Source organism: Halichoeres trimaculatus, unplaced genomic scaffold (assembly GCF_033239565.1).
Source record: "Halichoeres trimaculatus isolate MK-OKI-2021-1 unplaced genomic scaffold, fHalTri1.1 fHalTri1_scaffold_7, whole genome shotgun sequence".
Classification (NCBI taxonomy): Eukaryota; Metazoa; Chordata; class Actinopteri; order Labriformes; family Labridae; genus Halichoeres; species Halichoeres trimaculatus.
In genome coordinates, this window is record NW_027437185.1 from 8,486,602 (window position 1) to 8,505,895 (window position 19,294).

The 19,294-nt window shown below is 41.9% G+C and overlaps 2 protein-coding genes across 2 annotated transcripts; one reads left to right on the forward strand and one right to left on the reverse strand.

The window, feature by feature from the left end:
• Positions 1–2,060: 2,060 nt before the first annotated feature.
• On the reverse strand, positions 2,061–3,470 carry LOC141793231 (E3 ubiquitin-protein ligase TRIM35-like). Its single transcript, XM_074673742.1, has one exon. It carries the CDS (start codon positions 3,468–3,470, stop codon positions 2,061–2,063), a length of 1,410 nt encoding a protein of 469 aa, XP_074529843.1.
• A 1,126-nt stretch (positions 3,471–4,596) lies between these two features.
• LOC141793230 (NACHT, LRR and PYD domains-containing protein 12-like) lies at positions 4,597–13,153 on the forward strand. Its single transcript, XM_074673741.1, is given in 12 exon segments — positions 4,597–4,727; positions 5,661–5,780; positions 5,868–6,003; positions 6,423–7,752; positions 7,855–8,335; positions 8,606–8,779; positions 8,944–9,117; positions 10,738–10,911; positions 11,826–11,999; positions 12,358–12,531; positions 13,019–13,080; positions 13,083–13,153. Coding segments are annotated over 12 exon segments (3,201 nt in total).
• Positions 13,154–19,294: the final 6,141 nt, after the last annotated feature.

Below are 19,294 nucleotides of genomic sequence, written 5' to 3' on the forward strand. Positions count from 1 at the left end.
TCCCTGCCCACTCTCCTCCCCGCTGCTGGAGAGAATGCCAAAGTTAGAGAGCCATCACTGCTTTGTTTTTGGTTGTAAACAGCCACATAGTTCCATGCTCAAGCTTCCCATCTCAGAAGAACAAGACTAAGTGGCTAGAGTTCATTTATCAAGGAAATGTGCCAGCTACACTCAGTAAAACTGTGCATGTATGTGCTAGTCACCTCACGGCAGACTGCTTTTCCAACTTTGGACAGTACAACAGAGGGCTAGCGAAAAGACTGGTCCTTAATCCATGCACATTACCAACCATCCACCAACAAACCTCGGACCCTGGAAATGTGAGTATTTTAAATGCTGTGTGCTGTGGAGCAGATGTAAGAGCTTTTCCTCAGTGTCCCCCCTGTCTCTGTGTTAGCTTCAGGATGCTAACTTTAGCGGCGGTTAGCCTGTTGTTTTAGCCTGTAATGTTTCGGTAAACGAGCTTTGCTGTTTTCTTAACATTGTGCACTTGGAGCTCGGCACTCATGGCTACATGGTGCTGCTCTCAGCGGTGGCTCATTTTCATATGAAGGTCACGCCCACTAAATCAGAGCGTTCTGAACAGAGGGGCTATAAGAGCCTGGAAACAATGCTGCTGTGCTTGATTTATTGGCTTTTTGGACCAAAACATGTTACCATGTCATGAAGACATCAATGATCCATGTTACACTACAGAAAACGAGCATGTTACGGGACCTTTAAATCTAAAATCTATCTGTTCTTTTGTTGAACAACTCCCAAAGATCACAAGAAGAGGATCCATTTCTCAGCTTAGCATTTATTCTGGTCACAGTTGAGGTTTACAGCGCTGGTCCCAAAAGAATAAGCCATGATATCTTGGAGCAATACAATTGTATAACAACCACTGTTACACCTATACAGAGGTAAAGTTCGACTTAACACCTGAGAGTAATTGGCCAAAACACATGACTGACACAACTGTCTCAACCCACAGCTGGTGTCAGTTTTCAGAGAGATGTGCTATCAGAGTGTGTGACTGTTGAACCAGATCATGGAGCTAGGAGACTGGGTGAAAGTTTACACAGGGTCAAAGGGACCTCACAGACATAAGGGAGACAGAAGCTAACCTTCTATCTGCCAGGTACGTATACATCAACTCTGAGACTGTACAAGAACATTAGACTAGATAAAATGCTGGTTTATAAGGACCAAAAAAATCTGATACACAGCTAACAACAAGCACTAAACAAAACCAGAAACATGAGGAATTTAATCCTTTAATCTATCCTCACTGTCTCCAGTCCTTTTCTCTTCACCAGTTTGGTAATAAAATATGTAATCAAGAGCCTTGCTTAGGTTATATCAACCAGCAGTGATACAGCCACGCATAAAAAGGTTGAGCTAGTGCTCAAAAAAAAAATAAATAAATAAATAAATAAATAAATAAATAAATAAATAAATTAAAAAAAACCCTGAATATACCAAAACTATGGGGAAAGAAAACTTTATTCAAATAAGTATTATTGAAACTACTTTTAGTAGTTTATTTACTCATATACTAATTTATTTATTTATTTATTTATTTATTTATTTATTTATTTATTTATTTATTTATTTATTTATTTATTCTTTTTAGTTTTTTTTGTGCTCAAAATTATTTGCTTTTAGGAGCTAACAGACAGTTCAATTCAGTTGAATTTGTCAACAAATAATACTAATATACAACAAATAATAATAATTTCAAAACTTGTTTATGTGCAACACAAAAACTGAAATCTAAAAAAGTGTTTCTTGTGTTTTTAGTTAAAAAAAAAGTGTCTGATGCAACGTAATATGGGCCACATTTACCTTATAAGTCCAGAAAATTGTTGTTATTTGAAAAGAATTAAAGCCCAACACAACTCCCGATTGTTTTGTAAAGATTTTAAGAACCTACTGATCATGAGGCAAGAAAAATCTGATTGTTTCTTGTTTAGAGACGTTATTTTCAGAACTAAGCAACTACATTTTCTTATCTCTCATCATCAATATCATCATCATCATCATCATCATCATCATCACCATCATCATCATCATCATCATGTTAACTGTTCTACTGAAACAGAGACCCTCACTGGTAATATCTTCAGAGTAGATAAATAATCTACGTACATGTATGGAAACGTGATGTGAGTGAAAGTGTGTGTGAAGGTGTGTATGTGTGTGTTAGTGTCACAATCAGAGAATGACAGCTTTCCTCTGTCCCAGTCCAGATGAACTCTGATCCTCTGAGGGCGTCCTCTCACTGACAGAAGAGTACAAGCTCCTGATGGGGTATGTGCTGAGTATTCATCATCATCATCATCAAACTGTATTATCCAGAATCCAGAGGTAACATGTCTCTTCCTGTGTGTAGTCTCCTCAAACACCCCAACTTCCCAGTATGTGTTCTTCCCAACCTCAAGGTCCCAGCTGTGAGTCCCTGAGCTGAAGCCCTCAGAGCCCAGGACAGAGCCATAACCACCAATCCTCTCTGGATTACCAGGAAGCGGTCTCTTCCCTCCTGATGCCATACAGGTCAGATCTTCAGACAGGATGATGTCTAGTCCAGCAGTGTTTGGGTCCAGAATCACAGGACTGTAGGAGACCATGTCCTTCATCTTGATCCAGATGTTGAAGCTCAGGTTGCCCAGGTGTTTGGCCACATCTATCAGAGCTCCTGAGGGCAGCTGTGGGTCCTCCAGCAGGGGGCGCTGCTGGACTCTTTCCACTGCAGCCTTATAGTTTTTCAGGAATGAGACGTCTCCAGCTCTCAGCTGCTCCTCTGTGGCTCTGACTGTGTCTGAAAGAGCTGCTATCTCTCTGCTCACAGCCTCCATCTGCTCCTTCATCCTCTGACTCTTCTGCTCCTCTTCCTCCCTCAGTGCAGAGATTCTGGCCTCCTCTTCCTCCTCTAGAAACAGGTGAAGCTTCTTGAACTGCTCCTTTATCTGCCTCTCTGTGTCTGCAGCCTGGGCCTTCACATGTTTTCCTGTTTCTGTCCAGTCTTCTTTGACTTTTTGAAAGCTCTGCAGTTTGTTCTTTAAGGGTTTCAGAGATTCCTGGAGCTGCTCCCTGAGATCCTGAGCAGCTTCATCAATGGGTCTGAATGTGTGGTTGGAGTGTTTTTTAGAGTCTCTGCAGATGACACATGCTGGCTGCTGATGGTCCAGACAGAACAGTCTGAGTTTCTCAGAGTGCAGACTGCAGAGAGCCTCAGAGTCTGCAGCAGCTTTCTGATCTCTCTGCAGTAAGAAGGCCTCACACAGGTTCTTTAACACCAAGTTACAGGGAGGATTAGACTTTGAAGATCTTCTCTTACAGATTGGACAGTCCTGGGTCTGTTTCTCTGACCACCAGCTCTGCACACAGGGTTTACAGAAGCTGTGGCTACACGACAGGAGGACAGGATGTTTGAAGACGTCATGGCAGACAGAGCAGCACAGATCCTCCTCTGAACAAGAAGCCATTTTCCTCTGAGTGAAACCAAACTCAGGACAGGCAGACAGCTCCAACAGCTCAGACTGCTGAGGCCCCTCTTCCTCCCCTTCCTCCTCCGCAGAGTTAACTGGAACTTACTTTCACTTTGACTGGTGTGTTTTCTCAAGCTCTGTATAGTCTGCAGTCAGTCTCTGGTTGGAGTGGCAGTATTTACAGAATCCTTTTGGAAGCTGTCTTCTCTCTCTGTTGATGTCGTCTTTTTTATGTCTTTAGGTTAAAGTTACGATGCGATCGGTGCATCTGTGTGTCTGCCCGAGGACAGAAAAACACTGTCTACTTCCTGATGTGTGTGTGTGATGAGTCATAAACAGGGTGGAGCTGTGTTTGAGGAAGAAGAGAGAGTTTAACCCTTAAAGACACAGAGTCAATGATAAGAGCTGAAACAGGTCTTTTCGACCTTTGTTTACATGAAGGAATGTTGGATGGATAAACACAGAGACATAAAGTTAAGGTTTGAACAGTTTAACTCATCAGTGATCAGACAGTTTCTTTCCTCTGGACATTTTGCTGACTTGTATAATGCATCACTATCCAGCAACCAATAAAACAATCAAAGATACTCAGACTAAATCACTCAGGTTATGCAACTTCATAAAAAGTAAATAAATAGATAAATAAATAAATAAATAAATAAGTGTTACATTCCACAAATATTATTCTGGACCGTTTTGTAACAGGAGTGAGGAGGGAAGTGGTGGGGGAATTTGCAATGCTGTTATCTTCAGACACAGATGTCATTCTGGCTGTGCTTGATAGGCTGCTCTTCTACTCTTATACTTAAAGCTATAGTTAAACTTACTTAGTTTTGATCTATAGGTTGGTAAAAAAAAAAAAAAAAAAAAAAAAAAAAAAAGATGTTTTTTCTTTCTTTTCATGAGTAAAATTCAGTCTACTTTGAGCAGTTCATCATTCCTTTTTAAGTTGGGAGACTGCACAGCTAGAGCATAAAAAAACTTCCCAGTGTGTGCGTGTGTGTGTGTGTGAGTGCGTGTGTTTGTGAGACAGACTTGTGAACAAACTGGTTTCTCCTGATTCTTGTGTTAAACTCTCAGTGAGTGTTTCTCTGAAACCCCTCAGTCTGACTTCAGTCCAAACATGAGCGCCAGATTAGAGGAAGAGGAGGACAGAGCAGGGTCTCCTGGACCCAGCTGTCTGTCCCTGAAGAGTGACCGGTCTAAAGATGATACTGTGAACTTCAGGAATAAGCTTGGACCCTCAGATGCAATGTAAGACTCTACTGAGAGCTGCGTGTTTCTGTGCTTTAACTCATTTTAACAACTCTAGAGTCCTCTATACTAAGGATCATCCCTACCTGTTGGTAGCTGGTTCATGTGTATAAGAAGGAAATGAACTTGACCCTGGGACCCATTTTCACCCCAGTGAGGTTATTTCTGTGACCTGAGATCTTAAACCTTCAAAACTGGAAGTGTATCAGTATCTTATTGTTGGACTTAGACAACATTTAAATTTGTATAAATAGGAGTTTTCAAGTTTTCTTTGTTCGACTTTTTTAAAGTCTTTAATCTAGTTTAAAAAAAAGTCTGGCGTAACCATGAGGAATCCTTTGTTCATCTTCCTCTGAATAAAGCAGACACTTGTCATGAAGACAGAGAGCTGTGATCATATCTCAGTGAACAAACAGTCATACTGAACGTTTCTGATCACTGACAGCTGCATTATCAGAGCTTATCATCAGCTCTCAGCCACCTGCAGAGGTTGTGCTCTAATTTAGGAGACTTTTAACTTCATCTAAGGGTTAGTGGTTTTAAACTAGTGTTATATTGAATATTGTATTATGTATTGGCAGGGGGGTATGCAAGCATCTTAAAAAAATAGTCAAACCCCCAAAAACCGCAATAGCCATAGTATGTTTTTCACAAAATACAGTTAGAAGGAATTCAAAGTCAGCCCTTTATAAAGCAGAGAGCCGGCCTCAATTAAAAAAAAAAAAAAAAAAAAGGAGTGACTCCCATCGCTGACAAAAACTTGAGTCCCTCCACCTTACTCTTTCTTATTTGAGAAAGGTGAGCATGCTCAGCAGAGACATGAGCTCAGCGAAGTAACAGGAAGTCCACCAGTTGAAAACACTTACTCTGAAAGGACTGAGGTTCCCAGAAATTGACGTCCAAGCTTTAATACGAACATGTTTGTGTTTGCAGATTTCAGTCCATCACACAGAGAGCAGAGTCTCCTGGACCCAGCTGTTTGTCTCTGAAGAGTGACTGGTCCAAAGATCATGCTCCAGACTTCAGTAATGAACCTGGACCCTCAGAACCAAAGTAAGACTGAAGCTCCTGATTTATTTTTCCACATTAGTCAACAAATCCTGAACATATAAGGACCTGTGTTTACAGGGGGAGGAAGAGGAGTCCTGTTCCTGTGGAGGAGCAGCCTCCCTGCTATGCTGTGTGTAAGGACGTCCTGAAGGATCCAGTCTCTACCAGCTGTGGAAACAGACCCAGAACAGGAGCCTGTCAGACCAGCCCTGAACAAAGTAAGCCTGTACACCTGTCTTTTTCTGTGATCTGGTCTAAAACACAATTTCAGGTTTGAACACGCTAACACAATGCTGTCACAGCACCAACATTTTTATGATCATTATCACATTTAAAGCCAAGTGAAATATAACATCTTTATTTTTCTGCTTTAGCATATATCTCTGCTGTTTTGTTCTTTAATCTCTGTTCTCCGCTCAGAGTAAACTCAAAACCAGAGGAATTCATCACTGACATGTTTTGGTTTGACGGTTTGCCCTCTGTTTCTTCATTGTTCTCTGTTCACTTCTTAGTTCAGTTTGCACAGTTAGACACAGAGCTGCGAGGACTCCCTGCATATCTTTTCATATTGATGAGCTAATGTAAACGATCACTTCATTTTCACTTTCTCTTTGTTTTTCTCACTTTTCTTCGTCTTTTTAAGAGCCAGCTGATCTGCAGGAGATCTTAGAGGAACACAAGATCAGTCTGAGGAGAAGATGTGAACTTGTGACTGAAGGAAGTGATGAAGCAGGAACTAGAACCCTCCTCAACAGGATCTACACTGAGCTCTTCATCACAGAGGGACCAAGTGAAGAGGTGAATACCCAACATGAGGTGAGACAGCTGGAGACAGCCTCCAAGAAGAAAGTCCTCCAGGAAACTCCCATCAGGTGCCAGGACATCTTTAAAGCCTTACCTGAGCAACAGAGAGTCATCAGAGTGGTCCTGACCAACGGCGTGGCTGGGATTGGAAAAACTTTCTCAGTGCAGAAGTTCACTCTGGACTGGGCAGAGGGCTCTGAAAACCAAGACCTCAGTCTGGTACTTCTGCTTTCATTCAGGGAGCTGAACCTGATCAAAGACCAGCACTACAGTCTCCTCAAGCTGCTCCATGTTTTCCATCCAACATTAGAGATGCTGAGCGCAGAGACGCTGGCTGTCTGTAAACTGTTGTTCATCTTTGACGGCCTGGACGAAAGCAGACTGTCTCTGGATTTCCTCAACACTCAGGTTGTGTCTGATGTCTCACAGGAGTGGTCCGTAAACCTGCTGTTAACTAACCTCATCCAGGGAAACCTGCTTCCCTCAGCTCTCGTTTGGATCACTTCTCGACCTGCAGCGGCCAATCAGATCCCTCCTTCATGTGTAGACAGGCTGACTGAAGTCCGAGGCTTCACCGACGCCCAAAAGGAGGAGTACTTCAGGAGGAGGTTCAGTGATGAAGATGTGTCCAGCAGAATCATCTCACACATCACAGAAACCAGGAGCCTCCACATCATGTGTCAGATCCCCGTCTTCTGCTGGATCACTGCTACAGTTCTGGAGCACATGATGAGCACAGAGCAGAAAGGAGAGCTGCCCAAGACCCTGACTGACATGTACTCACACTTCCTGCTGGTTCAAACTCAGAGGAAGAAGAAGAAGTTTGCTGAGGGTCATGAGACCAGTCTTCAGACCAGTCCTCAGGAGCTGATGGAGGCTGATGGAAAAGTTCTCTTGAAGCTGGGCAGGTTGGCGTTCGAACATCTGAGGAAAGGAAACATCCTGTTCTACCAAGAAGACCTGGAGCGCTGTGGTCTGGATGTCACTGAGGCCTTGGTGTACTCAGGAGTTTGCACAGAGATCTTCAAGAGAGAGAGTGTGATCTTCCAGAAAACAGTCTACTGCTTCGTTCATCTGAGTGTTCAGGAGTTTCTGGCTGCAGTCTACGTCTTCTACTGTTTCACACACGGAGACACAGCTGTACTGTGGAGCTTTCTGTATGAAAAAGACAGTGAAGATGATGACATTGATGAAGATAGTGATGAAGACGAAGACACTGATGAAGATGATGAATATGTAGACACTGATGAAGATGACAAAGATGATCATGAAGATGATGACGGTGATGACTCTTTGAAAGTCTTTCTGGAAGGAGCCATGAAAAAATCCCTGAGAAGTAAAACTGGTCACCTGGACCTGTTTGTTCGCTTCCTTCATGGACTGTCCCTGGAGTCAAACCAGAGACTCTTAGGGGGTCTGCTGGGTCACACAGACAACAATCCAGAGATGATCCAAAGAGTCATCAACAACCTGAAGGAGATCAATTGTCGCAGGGTCTCTCCTGACAGAAGCATCCACATCTTCCACTGTCTGACGGAGATGAAGGACCCCTCAGTCCATCAGGAGATCCAAGAGTTCCTGAGGTCAGAGAACAGATCAGAGCAGGAACTCTCTGCAGTCCAGTGCTCGGCTCTGGCCTACATGCTGCAGATGTCAGAGGAGGTTCTGGATGAGTTAGATCCAAAGAAATACAACACATCAGACGAGGCACATAAGAGACTTATTCCGGCTGTGAGGAACTGCAGAAAGGCTGAGTAAGTTTATCTGAGATCAATGTTTGAAATCAGTAACATGTGATAGTTGGGATCTGAAAATACTATAAATCATAATTACTCTGAAGAGGGTGATCTACTCGTTTATTAAAGTGTAATATGATGTGTTCTGTCCCTGATGTTTTTTGGATGTTTCAGACTCTGTGATCCTTCTGATGATATTTACGTAAACAGGATGTGATCAACTCCATTCTCATCAAACACATTCCGAATATAAAGTGTCCTTTTTTATTCAAACCAACTTTCTTAAAGACTTCAGGCCTGCCAGCTCTCAAAGACTCACTATGAAGTTGTGGCCTCTGCTCTGAAGTCCAACCCATCCCATCTCAGAGTCCTGAACATGAGTTTCAACAATCTGGGGGATTCAGGAATGGAGCTTCTGTCAGCAGGCCTGGAGAGTCCTCACTGCAGACTGGAGACTCTGAGGTCAGTTCATTGACTCTCTGTTATTACTGCTGCTCTGACATGTTTAACAGCGGAAGTTAACTTTGTTCATTCATTTCTCACATTTTCTATGACACCATGATGGACCTCAGAACAGATCTGATTGAGGAATAAATAAAAATCTTTGTTTTTTACTTTTTATTCAGATTGTGGCAGTGCAGTTTGTCAGAGGAAAGCTTTGCTCCACTGGTCTCTGCTCTGAAAGCCAATCCTTCCTATCTCAAAGAGCTGGAGCTGAGTGGAAACAAGCTACAGGATTCAGGAGTGGAGTTGCTGTGTGGTTTTCTGGCGAGTCCACTTTGCAGACTGGAGTCTCTGAGGTCAGTTCACTGACTCTCCGTTATTATTTCTGATTGACATGTTAAATGACAGAAGTTAACTGTGTCCATGCATCCTTCACATTTTTGAAAGACTTGGTAGAGTTGTGGTCTGGTGGCTGACAATGTCTAGTACAGCCCTACCAATCTCCTAGCATTTTTTTAAAGTCAGAATTAAGTTGAGGTTTTTTTTTTTCTTGACTTCAGTATATTCAGGAAATATATTTTTTGGGTAGAGAAGGCTCAATTAAGCTAGTATAGCTCTTAACAGTAATGAAGCTAAAGTTATAGAATAGAATAGAATAGAATAGAATAGAATAGAATAGAATAGAATAGAATAGAATAGAAAATACTTTAATTATAGGGGAAATTCAGGAGTCACAGCAGCAATCAAGAAAGCAAAAGTAAGAAAGTTTATAGAAAGTGCAAAAAGGTCCATCAGAAAATAGATAGCTTGTTCATCATTGTCCAGTTCAGCCAGTCTCCACCTTTACCGGGTTTAGTTCTGAGCTTCTTCAGCAGTCTGTTCAGTCTCTGTCTCCTGGATCCTTTCTGCTCACAGCAGGTGAAGCTCTTCAAATGTGGCGTTGGTGTCTAGTGTTTGCACCATTAGCCTTGTCTGTGAATAGCATGATGCTACTCTGCCTTTTGGTATTCCCTCTGTTGCTGGGTTAGCACAGCTAGCTCATCCATCTTATTGGAAATAGATCTTGTGTTCAATGATGGATGGAAGGACAGGTCCATGTCGTCACTTCTGAGAACCAGCACGTCATCCTCACCTCCTTCCCCTCGCCTTGTGGGAAACATCAGGCCTTGCACTAGTTAGCAGGACAGACCAGACAAACACAGGCGCAAAAATAGTAAAAAATATCACTGATGACAAAACCAGTTTGGTGTCCATGACCAACAAATGAGCCATACAAAGTAATGATCCATTCCTAATACAAAGATGATGAAAAGGGGCAAAAATTACAAGAAACAGACAAAAAAGAGAGAGCTGCTGCAACAGGCAGCAACAACCAACAGGGTCGCACCTAGCAACAGATGTTCCCTTTTAAACAACAGCAAAGCCACCTCATGACCTATAGCCCTTAGAGAACTCAAACTTTTATAGTTCAGGACAATATCAGTCAACCTTTTAACCAGGATTCTAATAAAATGAATGAACCAAGTGCACACTCATGATAAAACCATGTAAAAGAATCATTTTCTCAGACAGTGACTGAAATGAACAGAGCTCACTTAAACAGAGCACCTGAGGTTGATAAAACTTAGGTAAGTCAAGATGAGGATACTCAAAGTTTGGTTGTCCACAGACCTCTTTTTTTTCTGCGAAAGAGCTTTTACCGACCAGAGTGGAAATCTTTTGAGATGAGGGCTTCTAAAGGAGGGCAGGATTCAAGCCAGGACCAGGGCCCATAGAGCCCGAGGAGCAGCACAGTACAAATACATTTAAGTCACACATTCATCTCTGGAGGAATGTAACAAGGCACCAACATGAATATTACTCAGAGGTTTTTTTTTTCACATGTTGTGTTTTACAATTTTCAACCTAAATAATGTTAGCTGTTTGGAATCTTATATGAGAAATTTCTTAAATTACACCACTTATGTTTAATTCAGATTGGGTCAGTGCGCTTTGTCAGATACCAGCTGTGCTTCTCTGGCCTCTGCTCTGCAGTCCAATCCTTCTAATCTGAGAGAGCTGGAGCTGAGCTTCAATGAGCTGCAAGATTCAGGAGTGGAACTGCTGTGTGGTTTTCTGGAGAGTTCACTCTGCAGACTGGAGATTCTGAGGTCAGTTCACTGACTCTCTGTTATAATTATTGCTCTGATCTGTTCGTTTTCATAAAGTTAATTTTGTTCACCCCTCCCTCACATACACTACTACATAATAAGTCAAGTTTTCTTCTTGACTTTGGTTATTCAGTTTAAGTGGAAGTCAGTAGTCTCCTCTCAGCTGAGCGTCCTCTACACATGGACACAGTCAGGGAAGGAGCTAAAGCACAAACAGGGAAATTTCCCATGTATTTAAAGTAGAGATTGGTGCTTTTAAAATGTACAGCCAGATTCAGCTTTTTGACAAAGTTAGTACACTTGATAAAAGTAATACAACAACCAATATATTGTATTTATATAGTGCTTTTTTAAAAACTTAAATACACTATATAGTTGTTATAATGAATACTGAACAAAGAACAAAGGCAAAATAAAACCAAAGCAAACAACAGCAGAATCACATATTTAAGCTAACAAAAAGAAATGGTTAGCTTGATTTGATAGTTGATTGGTTACAATAATTTGGATATGAGTGGGTAGTGAGTTCCAAACGAAGATGCCGGCCTATGAAGATTTTGCAGGACACAGCTGATGTGGTCACAGGAGCGAGTGCAGGTGAACTACTTGCCACTTTGAGAGCAGCTCAGGTCAACTGTCAACCTGGTATGTGTAAAACAACCCAGTGATTAGCTTGTGCTAACATGCCAAGTTAGATGCACAGCTTCTGAGTCCCCCCTCGTAGAAACACAATGCTACAGGTGGTTGCTGAGCTACTGAATGTAGTCATGTTGTCATGGTGGGTGTGTGCTGCTGCTGGCACTGAGCCAAGAAGGAAGAGCCCAGTTTGAATGTTGTGTTTACTAACAAGTAAGGGAAATTCATGCAGACCCTACCTTGAACTTACATTATTTGTTTGGTTTTTTTTGATCCAGGTTGAGGGACTGTGTTTTATCAAAAATCAGCTATGATTCTCTGGCCTCTGCCCTTAAGTCCAACCCCTCCAATCTGAAAGAGCTGGACCTGGGCAGGAACAAGCCACATGATTCAGGAGTGGAGGAACTGTGTGGTTTTTTGGAGAGTCCACTTTGCAGAATGGAGATTCTGGGGTAAGTTTTGACTACTTGGTGTTGCTCTGAGGTTAACTTTGTTAAAACATTTCTCACACTAATGGAGTTGAGTTGAAGATTTCCTGTATTCCATTCGTTTGTTTGTATGTTTAATGTAGTTATTGTAATCTGCATTCAGAGAAAACTATGTGACTCTAATTGAGTGTAAAACAAAAAAAACTTCAACTATTTGTAGATAAAGCAAATTAAGGTTGAGTAATCCAATGCATTCTCTGAGGTCTCTCTTTAACTCTATATTACAATTCTTGGTGTTTAGAGTTGGTAGGGGTTTAGAGATGAAAACAACTGATTTGATATTAAATACATTTTCATCTTAACCATTTAAAAAAAAATCCAGATTGAGTTGTTGCAGTTTGTCAGCTATCAGCTGTGCTTCTCTGGCCTCTGCATTGAAGTCCAACCCTTCCAACCTGACGGAGCTGGACCTGAGTAACAATGAGCTGCAGGATTCAGGAGTGGAGCTTCTGTGCGGTTTTCTGGCGAGTCCACTTTGCAGACTGGAGATTCTGAGGTTAGTTTACTGACTCTCTGTTGTTACTTTTGCTCTGACAATTTTAACAGATATTAATTGCATTCATACATTCCCCATATTTATAAAGCTGAGTTGAAGATTTCTGAGGTTTAATGTACAAAGTGTAGTCTGCAGTCTGAGTTTTCTTAAATAGTCACACCTGGATCCAGAAGATCCTTTAAAACCATTTAGCTTTCTGTTTATTCTGTTTGTTTTCTGGTAAATATTTTTATTTTATTTAAAAGATTTAGATCAGCAGCATGTTATTAAAAAGTGTTGATGTCTTTAGAGATGGAGATATCGTTGAGAATACTACATTTCCATGACATCATGATGAACCTCAGGAACAGAGTGAAAAAGTCTCTGTATTTATCTTAGGACAAAGATCTGACCTCAAGGCTTGGTAATGAGCTATGCATTTACATTAGCACACAATACTTGACACAGTACATGATTTTTGTTTCTTCATCATTTATTGTTTATTTAGATTGAGTGAATGCAGTTTGACAGAGATAAGCTGTGTCTCTCTGGCCTCTGCTCTGAAGTCCAACCCCTCCCATCTGAGAGAGCTGGACCTGAGTACAAACAAGCTGCAGGATTCAGGAGTGAAGCTTCTGTCTGATCTTAAGGAGAATGCTCTCTACAGTCTGCAGACCCTGAGGTCAGTTCAGTATCGTGGTCATTTCCAAAAGTTTTTAAATGTGATGTCAGACTTTTTTTTTTTTTTATTCTTTAACCTTCCTTAACTTCTCAGTTGCTGCTTTCCTCAGTGAGGCTGTGAGAGAACGGTGACCAGCTGGGGGAAGCTTGTTGTGATGCTGTCTCTGAGTCCACTGTTGTGTTGAGTTTTTCTGCCTGGTTACTGTCAGATTCCACCCTGTGTTCTGTGCATGTGATGTCTTTTTGTTTATTTCTCTGTTGGGGCCACAGATTTCCATGCTTTTTCACTTCTCTGGCCTCATCTCTTCTCTGTTTTTTCTCTTTTCTTCTTTTTTACAAATTTTGCGTTGCAGTGGATGGTGGGAATCTAAGTAGATACTGATCAGTATGTGTGGGTTTTCTGTGTTGAGACACCCGTCTGCCTCTAAGTGTACTGCTCAATCCAAACCCAAAGACGCCAAGACATTATCTTGACATCTTTACGAGTGAACTTGATGTTGTTGTCTACTGTGTTGATGTGTTTTGGGAATGTGGTTGGATTTTGACCCAGGTGTGATCCACAAACCTAAACCAGTGGCTAGGTGCTGCTCCTTTGAAGGAGGTTAGGTTTATTACTGTTCATGAGTGGTAGACATGCCCAGTTTAAATTTGTTTGATGGGGTTTTCCAGTTATTTGCAGTTGCTTATGCGGCTAACGGGCCATTCCATAACGGTATGCCAGGACTAATTGTCTCGTTTGTTTAATGACTGGACATGGATACGGGCCCAGGTGTTGACCTTAGCTTTGAGAAGTTAGCCTCTGTAAAACCCTCACTCCTCTCCCGCTCCCCCCTCTGTCCACTTGTGGTCACTTTAGACTCTAAAAAACAACATGGCGGTGGTCAGATGCTGAACTTGAGAGTCCATGTTCTTGTTGGCTTGCTCCATTGCAGTCTGTGGCATAAACACTGATTCATGACCTCTGCTCTCTGGACCCTTCTCTCCTCAGGTGGTGATCTCTGTGGGTGGTGATGATCCAGAGAGGTTGGAGCAGCAGCAACAGTCTGTGTGTGGAGAGGCTCTGTCTGCACCATGTTACTGGGAGAAAGAGGAAGAGGAAGAGGAAGAGGAAGACGAGAACTTTAACCAGAAGTAACTGACAGAGGAATTACAGCACACAGTTTTACACTGTCCCCCATTTATTTCTATTCTATTTTCTATTTCTATTTCCACTCATGTCGAGTCAGTAAGGTACTTTCGGTAGTACCAACAGTACATGGAACCTGTAAAATGATATGTGAGCTAAGAGGGGGAATTCTTCTGTCCCATGTTTTTAACATGGGTATCAAGTAATAATGCTGGATGTTCATCCTAAATGTGTGCATACTTGACACTTTTTATAAACACCAGAGAAGTTAGCCTCTGGAACAGACAGTCTTTTGGATCCACTGAAACACTAGGTTATGAATTTTTATTAAGATAAGATTTAAGAAAAAAAAATCTTCTACCTCCCCTGTGACCCTTTGCTGCTCTGCACAAAATCAAGCTGCGTTCCTTAGTCTGCCATTGCTAATTCCCAACAGCACTGATGTAAAGTGAATGGATGAACATTTACAGTGCTCCTAGGAGCTGAGAAGTGATTGTCACCTTTTATTAAGTTTATTCCTGTTTATCAGTCTATCTTTGGTAATAAACTTCTTGGCCCCTGGATGCTAAGTGTGTATGCAAATCTAAAAACGTTCACCAGCCAGCTGACCTGAAGCTTCTCTCTGCTGCTATCAGTTGAGGCATAACAATCTTCTGCTCAGCTTTCTATGCAGCTCACTGTGTGCGGCAGTTCCTCTCTGTACACATAGACATCACCTGCCAGGTTAAAATTGAATTTTGTATTTGAAAAGGATCACTCCACGAGGCATACAGTAGAGGATATAATGAAGTTAAAGGAGCCAGACGGACAGGTGATGGAAAAAAAAACAAAACCTAAAATAAAAAAAACATGGATGAGGAGGGAACACTGTAGATATGAGACCCTGATGCACATTAAGATACCACACGGGGACAGTGTGTCTGTGCTCCATGGCATGGACCAGCTGCCTGTCTGTGCTCCACTGCGCTAGCTGGGTTGCGGGCTGGCTGGCTGGCTGGCTGGCTGGCTGGCTGTCTGTGCCCCACTGCATGGGCTGCTTGTCCTGGCTGCCCGTGCTCCACGACAGTGAGGGCTCCAATTAAAATACTCTTTCAGTAATGGTAATTTAGATATAACTGAAGACAAAACCCAGTTTGTCATTTCTAATCATAACTTCAGCCCATCAACAGATCTCATTTATTAACATATAAAACATTAAATACACTTAAAGGTACACGGTCCATGCCACAGGGCACAGACAGCAGGTAAATGTCATGTCGAGCAAAGAAAGCCTGTACTAGTAGCAGGATAACATTGTGATGAACAGCAGGGTCTCATATCCACTGCACTCCCTCCTCACTCATGGTTTGAAATGAGTCATTTTAATAGGCTGTAAAGTAAACTTTACGAGTAGACATAAAGTAAACTCAACTTAAGACTATTAGTCATATTTACTAATGATTTTTAGTGCAATTGTTTTCCTAGATTCTTGCAACTAAGCTCAACTTGTCACATTTTTACAGTGCAATAAAGTATAAAAGCACCTCGTTAGAAATTACTTTGAGGTTTTGCAAATTATTGAGTTGAAACAACTGAAAACCTTAAGTTGGACTAATGCAAAATGTTGATTTGAGAACAATCAAATTTTAAGTTCATTTGACCTTAAAAAAATCATTTATACCTGCTGCTACTGCTGGATGGATCCAGTTCCTGGCCTTTTGTGAAGCCAGACCAGCTCACCAAGCTGAATCAGTCCGGTGATGCTGGGCTGGCTCAGTCTCTTAAAATCCAGAGAAAAGGAGGGTCGCCTGATTTCACTGCCAGCTGCTCAGTTCTTAGACAAAAACAGTCAGTGTTGTGTATTTCTGTGGAAAACCTCACTGTGATTGACCTCAACACTTAGCCTGTGACCTCCTGTCCTACACTGAATAACAGAAATGCTGGTAGTCAGTAACATCACCCCCTGTTATATTAGTTATCCGTGTTTATCCTGCTGAGGAGGTTTCTCCCACATCAAGCCCTCAAAACAAGCCTCTGTTTTCTCCTCTGCCTCTGTTTCAAATATGAAGAGAGAGAAAATCATTGGAGTGGACAGATTCATATTTGAAGTCATTTTCTGCATCCCAACAACAGCCTGGTTTTGATCCCACCGAGCAGAAAATCTCTTCTGTTGTTTTTTTTCCCTCCTCACTTCAGCGATCATATTCACAGCTCAAAGAGCGATAACATCAGAAAGAGATACAGAGGAGCAAACACTAGAAGACAAAGAAAGCCATGTCTTTCATTGAATAAGGCTGGAATCATTTGACTTGGTTGTAACAGAAAGAAAAAAAATCAATGACCACCTCGGTGATGGAGCTGACCAGCTGACATATCAATTAGAGAAGCAAAAGGCAAAAAGCATGGCTCCAGGGTACAGACTCCACATGGACGCTGAAGCAGACCATTTGATAATTGGAGCACAGATGGTGTGTAACAGAGCTTCGAGTCCATCAAGCAGCCAGGGAGGACAGCTTTCTCCACTGAGAAACAAATTTAGTCTGCAACCAGATCAACTGGAGTTTAATTTGGCTGCTCGGAGGGAAAATCTCAACTTGTTTCCACCAGAAAGAAAAACATAGACTCCTTATTAGTCGAGCTCAACAAGTCATATTATGTCCCCAAAACATTCTTTTTTTCAGGCAGGGTGTCATTTTATGCAAATCAAGTCAGCTGCTCTCATTATCACTGTGTCTGCCTTCAGGGTGAAAGTCACTTCAAGTTTTAATGGTGGACAGAACTTCAGGAAAACAAGTTTTTTTTTCCAGAGTTGGTTATGGGACTGTACCATCCCAGCTCCTTACTGATACATCCTGTCAGACGTGTTTCGTGTTGGGTGAACAGAGCCAACAGAAGTGTGATACAGATACATCAGGCTCAGTTTTTCATGCTCATGAATGCCCAAAAATACAGTTAAACCAGAACGACACCTGCTCCTGAATAGAGTTTGGTGACAATCCATATGTTGGTTTTTATGTCAGAGGTAAGCTACAGTGCTGAGTATGGCATTGTGGGATTTGTTGTTTGTTCAAGGGCACCTTGACTGAGATCAAGTATATTAAACCCCTCGACCTTTCATTAGCTTGACGTCTTCTTCATTTTTTTTTTTTCATTTGACTCTGTTGTTTAAGCAGAAAGTGTAGCAGCTGTTGTTGAAGAAACTCTTAAACAGTGTTGGAAAAGCTACTTGGAAAATGTAGAGAGCTACGTCAACCCGGTCGGTCTGTGATAAAATCTACAAAGCTACATTAGTGTGACCCAATTAGCTGAATACATTCACGCCACTTTTTTTTTTTTTTTTCCTCCACACTGATCTAACTTAATTTACAATAAATTTCAGGGACTAATGAAACTGTTGGTCAAACAGAGATGAGAGAATGTTAACTTGTTTATTATCGAACAATTATTTTTGCCCTTAGTGCTCTAAACCTTTGTGTAAAAACAGTAGCTTACATTGACAAAAGGTATTGAAACATTATTTGATTTTGAAAACAAGAACGCTACAGCCTATTGCACACCAAACATATTTTTCACTACTATTTTGCACATTATTTATTTTTTCAAACCTAATGTTTTTTCAATGCGAGCTTTCACACCAGCAACGTTCTTTCGCTGAGCAAAATTGCGGCTTTTTTTTTTCGGACCAAGGTCGATTTTTCCAAAGTTTTACATGAGAAGAGTACACATCTGACCAATCAAAAAGCTTGTTGTTGACAAGTCACATACAAAACATTTGTTCAAGTTCCAGCACCGGGGCCCTGTTCTACGAAGCAGGATTACTGCCTAGCGAGGTAGCTTTGAGGATAGGTTCCGGATTCTCTGTTCTACGACACGGGATCACTCCTCAGCGAGGCAAGTCTCAATGGCAACATACGCTGAACCGCTAACCTGCTCCAGGGCAGGCTAGGTTCCAGATTGAACTCGCGGACTACAAAAACCTCGCCCACTGACCAATGAGCCCTCACCAAAAAATGTCTTGTCCGTTCTTAGAGGATCCCGTGGACATCGGAGCTTGCATTGTCCGAGGAGCACTCCGGCGCGCGAGAGTTTTAAGGGACCGCACCGACCCACTCTCTTTTTGGGTTGACCACCTTTATGAAAGGTACCAGTTTTCCAGGGAGGGGTTGGTAGTACATGACACTTTCTACAGGTAGTTAAAGGGAATGAAGAACTCTCATTGCTGTAATAAGATCTTCAACGACAACACTTCTGTTCCATGACAATATTTTATTGCCCGTATTAAAATTGTGACAGGAATTCATATAGGGCTCATGTGGGCTACATATCACACAAAACATGTAAACACGATAGGAATGAACAAATGAATAAATTCATCTAAGAAATAAATTAGGTATGTTGCATGTTACAGTAACAGTGCATGGTGAACAGTGCTATTTCAGGATGATAATGGCACAAACAATTTTTTTTTTTGCACTACACTTACACATTTAGACTGTCAGCAATTTTCTGCCAGCACTCCTTCCGTGCTTTAGCAGCGGCGACGGTGTTGCTTTTAGCGTTAATTACATGTTTCACTTCGTCATACTTCCTCATGATCACCTCCTGCTCCCCCTGTGTGAAGTATGCGGTCCTTCTCTCTCCGGCCTGCTCTGACGCTCCAGACTGCTCCATGTTCGCAATTGGTCAGATGCAGCGGGCCCCGCCTTATATGCATGCATGCGCTCATTGCCTAGCTGGATCCACTTATGAGGTTGATAACCAGCGTCGTCAAACCGTGCAGCAAGACCGCCGGCTACCCGTCCGTTCAACGAGGTAGCACCAAGGCTATCTCGCTAGGCTGAACTTGCTTCATAGAATAGGGCCCTGGTTTTTCAGACCAGTGTTTCCCAATCCTGGTCCTGGGGTACCCCTGCTCTGCATGTTTTAGGTGGGCTTTACACGAGTACGAATTTCTATGGCTCTGGTGAAATAAACTATCGATCTGGTGATATTGACACA

What these genes read in the sequence shown, in the direction of transcription:
- LOC141793231 (XM_074673742.1), bottom strand. Translation starts at nt 3,470, where the DNA reads ATGGCTTCTTGTTCAGAGGAGGATCTGTGCTGCTCTGTCTGCCATGAC.